This window comes from Brassica napus, chromosome C9 (genome assembly GCF_020379485.1).
Source record: "Brassica napus cultivar Da-Ae chromosome C9, Da-Ae, whole genome shotgun sequence".
Classification (NCBI taxonomy): Eukaryota; Viridiplantae; Streptophyta; class Magnoliopsida; order Brassicales; family Brassicaceae; genus Brassica; species Brassica napus.
Window position 1 is genome coordinate 56829056 of NC_063452.1, and position 6000 is coordinate 56835055.

Below are 6000 nucleotides of genomic sequence, written 5' to 3' on the forward strand. Positions count from 1 at the left end.
TCTTCTTCGTATTTAGTTCACTTATGTGGTCTAATTTCCATACTTTCCATATTTTCTTTCTTTGAACGATTTTAGTTTTATTTTTACAGTTAACTGTGTCAAATCTTTGGAGAGCCATCCAGATCATCAACATCATCTTCAAGAGGAAAAAAAAAGAGTCTGCAAATCAGCTTCACAACGTCCATTCGATTTATATATGTCTTTACTGGCTATCTAAATGAACCACCTCTGTTTCTGATTACAACTGGTGATCACAAGCTACTCTTTTTTTTTTAAGACATTCTTTTTATTTTTGCTGTATAATCTTCCATCAGTCACGACTTTTAATAGGTAATGAGGTTTAATAAACTTTGAAGTAAGATTCAGAGCATGTGGGGTTGAGTTTCAGGTCTCTGAGGCTGCATCAGATGGAATTAATGTGGGTGTGCTCCGATTCTAAAACAGCTGTTGAGAAAAGGAAGAAAAATCTACCGGAGATACAGAAATATTGCATCATTTTAATTATTGCAGAAAAGCTTCACCGGATACATAAACGTGGATTCATCATGTCTCGAGTTGATACCTTGAAGGATATTGGGGGGTTTGCTCTAGACGGTGATGGTGATAGCTAATTCACTGTAAAACCTTGGATTTTGGCCACAAAATACCTCAGAATCAAAGTTACCTGAAAAGGTTAAACCCTTCCTCTTTTCTTTTTTTTAATTTGGTTAAACTGTTTTGCTTCATAGGTGATGTTTGTGACAACACATTAAGGTGTTCCTGAAGATTTCTATGGAGCCAAAGTCACTGGATCAAGAAGGTAACGACATTTTAAGCTATCACTAAAAAACTCTAAGATATGTTATGCCGCTAATTTCTCATTACTGTACTGTAGCTTCCCTTGAGGCTAATCAGAAGAATCCTTGGGTTTTGTTAAAAAGAAAAATTGTGTTTCCAGGCAACTTGGCTCCAACCAGTTTAGAGGAAGTATGTATGGTACCCAAGCTACTACATTGGTAAACCTCGAAGATTTCTAAGTTGGAAATGCGAGTTTTTTTTTTTCTGGATATACAAAGGGAGAATGCTCATCTTTTATTAGAGTAAAGATTTATAAATTCGTAAATGTCCAGATGACAATGATACATTTTGTCAAAAGCTTTATGGACAACTCAACTGAAATCTTTTTGGTATGAAACTTCCCTGTTCAAATGACTACGTTAATTACATATTATCGAGTGAAGACAGAGAGAACAGATGGGCGAAGAGGAGAAACAGGAGATGGAAGAAATTTTTTGGAAAAGTTGATGATGGTGCCCCCGCTACTGAGTCTACGTACACTTGCAAGTTCTGAGGATGGGCTGCCTGTATATCGTGTTTTGTGGGAGAAGCATCCGTCACACGTTTTAGTCATACAGCCTTCTCTCCCTACGTTTTATTTAGTGGAAAGCACATGGAAATTGATGTCTTGAATGTTCCTTATGCGTACAGATTCAGTAGTTCTTTTTAATGTTTTTGGTATACCATCCCCTGTTTTCATTCGAGCTCCATATATCTTCTTCTAACTGATCGGGCTATGGCTGTAGCGTGACTAGGTAACCCTGAACAAGGAAAAGGCTAACAGGGAAGATGCTGAGAACGGAAACCTAATTGTTGAGGGTCTAGCTTCTGAGAATGTGTGGGGAACTGTATAGAAATCTTAGGTAGAGACTCTTCAAAATCTTTGTTTGTATAATATTGTTATTTTGATCTTTTAATGTTTCTTCGATTTGATATATTGGGATATGTTTCTTGGTGACCGAACATGTTTTGGAGTGATTTAATTAGAACTTTAGCGAATCCCTCCCTCCTATTGAGACATGGTGTATCTGTTCCAAGTGTGCAAGCGTTTCATATGCCAACTCAAATCTAAAGTTTAACTAAACTTTGACTACTAATTAGTCAATTATATGTTCTAATGTACATATTTTAACTAATTAATAAAGCAAAAATAGTTATGTAACAAATTTATATATGTATTATATATCTATATTTGTATTTGTGATATAAATAATTAAAGTTGTTTATATATAAAAATAATAATTAATGTTTCATTTTAATTGTATTACTAAAAATAAAGAAAATTAATAGTAAGTATCAGTTTTTAAAATAACAAAAAAGTAGAAAAACTCGCAGAATTATTAAAGAGCTACATTTATTCTATCAGAAAATATCATCCGAAGAGAATACTAAAAATTTTGTCTAAATTTTTGTAAAAACATTAAAATAGTATATATAAAAATAAATAGGTGACTAATACCAATATATCTCAACTAATAAAATTTGAAATTTAATCTATAAGTTTATTTATTTATTTATAAAGTATTTGTATTATATATAAATAATTACATACATTTATAATAGATTACACAATACAAAATAAACTAAAATAATGGCTAATCAATCTATATAAATATAAAGTTGAAGATGGGTTTTAAGATTTTATGTTGATAAAAACTATTTAGAAGACAAGTTTTATAAGAAATGAAAAGTAAAATTTTAAAATACTCATAAAATAAGTAATTTAAAATTTATACTAAAATTATAAGAAATATCAAAATAAAAAGCAACAAAAATATAAACTTTCATCTTCTCGAGCACGAGTACCTGAGAGAGAAGAGATATGCAGCAACGACGTTGTTCAGTCGCTGCCTTAAGTATGGAAACAAAGGCAGGACGATTAGAGCCGGTATAGTAGCTGCATTGGTAAAAATGCTAAGTGTTGATGAAGCTTAGACAATACTGTTGGACTATATAAGTAACCTAGACATGAAAGCCGCGATAGTAAAAACTAATACTTTACTGGCATTTATAGATACTCTCCGGGTGGATTAAGCTACAATCTGAGAGAAGGCGTAGCCATTGCTTTCGCTGTGTAAGAGAGACACTGAGAGGCTGGTCTCAGTAGGTAGATTCGGTGCAGTTGTGCCCACTGATGGATCTGTCCAACATTGGAAACAGAGGTAGGCAAAAGGAAAGCTACATCTTCGTTAGAGCTTCTTCGTAAAGCATGCCAATAATTTCTGTTCAATTATTTTGTTCACTCGATATGAAATTTTGGATACCAATTCATTTGTGGAATCAAATCCGGTGTAGGTGAGCCGAAAGGTTTTCCAGAATCAAACTCTTTGGTTTACTGTCTCTTTATTTTGTTATATTTGTAATATAAGTGGGAAATAATAACCAAACTCTTTTGTTTTCCGTATTTATCAATTTCTGTTTTTGTTTTCCTTCGTGTGAATTGGTTACTCTTCTCAGCAAAGTTACTTGGAAGAAAAGCAACAGTTGTAAGTAGATGATTTAGCATACATTATTTGTTGAATTTCAAAATGTTTATGTGGCTTCGTTAGGCAAATTAGGGATCACATGTACTTACAAACTTGCCCGATGCTCTAAAGAGTCAATATCTTTGCTGAAGGGATCAAAACTTGCAACATTACCTCATAAATTGTATTTCACATGATCGTCAAACCCCGAAAATGACAGATTCCAAATGAGATTATTCGTTAGTTTTATTCATTGTTTGAAAGTTTCTTCAAGACCGAAAGCGAAGTGAGTCATATTAGTCTTCTCATTGTTTTGTGGTTTTTGTTTATTGTGTTTACAAACGGTTCAAATCTGTCATATGATACATGCATCATACATGGTTTGTTTTCATTAACATCTTCAACGACCCTTCAACCCCAAATAGTAGCTTGAGTAGCAAGAAATCTGAAATTTCAAAGATTAGTTTGGTCTGAAGAACCGAAGCATTTTGGAACAGAACAATTTTTAGGTACAATACTCTGGGTATCCAAATGGTTTTTTTTCATAGTTAACCAAATATGCACATTGCAAAAAAAAAACAATAAATTTTAATTTTAAATAGTTTCAGATTCATAAATTATTTTTCTTTTAGTGCTGTAAAAATATACATGTATATATACTCAAAAAATAACATTTAAATTTATATTGTAGTTAAATTTTATGCAAAAAACCCGGGCGTAGCCCGGGAAATGTTCTAGTCAATATAATGTCACAATAGTAAGTCAAAACTTATACTTACTAAGCGACTTACTTAGGAGACACATATTTTATTAGACAAACATATCTGTATAGTGGATTTACATAAGAATTTAATTTACTTTAGTTTATATACCTGTGTTCCATAGTCTCTTTCGATTCCCACATTGAGAATGTAATCAATGGCCCTTTTTAAAGAAGAAACAGCCAAACTTTTCTTCTTTAGTTTCTTTTGGGCCCCTGGTTCCTTTGCTTCATTCATCCCCAATATCACATATTTGACAAGAGATTTGATTGACAAAGATGTTTGCTGAGCAACTACACTTATATCTTTGTTGTGGAAGAACTGCAAAATTCTAACTAAAGCCCAAGCCCAGCAATCAACTACAATTACAACACATATAATACATGCTTATTAGTTATGTAGTTTCAGTCTCAAACATCCCTTTTAGTCTTAGTAAATATAAATATTGATATTGATATTGGTTCATAAAAAAAAATATAAATATTGATACCCTCCGTTTGTGCAATAATTAGCTCTAGCAGCCGCTTATTTGTAGTAGTCCAAATGAAGTTGATAATACTACCATCTCCATAGTCCTGTACAAAAATAAAACATTTAGCACAATATCAAAATATTTTGTTAGAATTCATATGTAAAAAGAAACCACAAAGCAAATGGACAAAAGTTCATAAACTAAACATTTTTTTTTGAATAATAACTAAACATTACTTCAGGAATGGAAAATTTTTCCGCTGGTTCACCATCTTGTTGATTATTTTTTGCTTGTTCACGTCGCATGTTTGCTTCCAGTTTAACTGCATTTTTTCCTGTTGTTTGCTCCTCCCGTGCCGATCATGCCATTGAAACCAACATTGTCATTTGCCATTTCTTATGTTACAAAACAAAAATTAATTAATTGCCGCCAAAAAAAACAAAAAATAATCAACTTGTAAGAAAACTAAAACTTATTAATCAACATTTTCTTAACAATATAAACATCCAAAATAAACATATAGTACACTTTGATTATAACAGATATGATTATAACTCAATTAAAATTAGATTTCACAGCATCAGTAAATTTTCATTTTACTACTTGGTATTCATGGATAGACAAGCGATTTTTAAAATGAAAAATCTTTGCATGATCATCATTTCATAAAAAGTTTTATCTAAAATGTTTCATTTTGTATTTGATCAGAATGGTTACCTTTTTCTCTCCCGAAAGGCGATCTGTCTAATCTTAAGATTATCTAAAAGATTGATGAACAACACACAAGAGATGTGGACTGAGAGCGTTTAGAGAGAGCGTTTAGATTTTTAATATGTTTGAAGCTTTTGGCTCCAGTAGTTGCTTAAATAGATGTAACAGAGTTTTACTTTTTTAATTTTTTTACTCAAGATAGTTATTTGTACGTAGTATACACATGCATGGGTATGTTTTCCCACTTACCTTACAGATATAAATCTAATAAAATTTTAATATTTACGTGTAGCTTGTTAATATTGATATACAAAACATGCATGGTTAAGTTTTTGTTATTTAAATTTATTGTATATATACGTATAACCAGTAAAATACATGTAGCTTGCTAATATTTGCTGATAAAATTAACAATAAAAACCATATAGCGTCAAATTGTTAATGATGGATCATGTCATCGTTTAAATGTTCAAAATCAATTTTTAGTTAGTTTAATCTCAAATGGATTATACAATCAATGTTTTCTATAAGTTTATTAAGACAAAACCATTTACAAATTTGGTAGAATAAACTATGAATCAAAAGTGAATTTGAAACCTTAGACCTGAAGAAAACTAGTTACTAGTTTGATAATAAGTTAACGAATCCATTTAATTTAGCAGAGCTGTACACACACACGATCACCTTAATTCTGTATAAAAATGGCATAACTTACTTAACAGACGATCGCGTAATTGAAATGTTCCTTTACTTGATCTAGTTAGAATTTATGTTT

At 31.4% G+C, this 6000-nt stretch overlaps 1 protein-coding gene across 1 annotated transcript; it reads right to left on the reverse strand.

Annotated features, from left to right (window-relative positions):
- Positions 1–3385: 3385 nt before the first annotated feature.
- On the reverse strand, positions 3386–4819 carry LOC106383777. Its single transcript, XM_048768156.1, has 3 exons — positions 4751–4819; positions 4533–4617; positions 3386–4401 (listed from the first exon to the last, which is right to left on the reverse strand). Exons 1-3 carry the CDS (start codon positions 4817–4819, stop codon positions 4136–4138), a joined length of 420 nt encoding a protein of 139 aa, XP_048624113.1. The 3' UTR covers positions 3386–4135.
- Positions 4820–6000: the final 1181 nt, after the last annotated feature.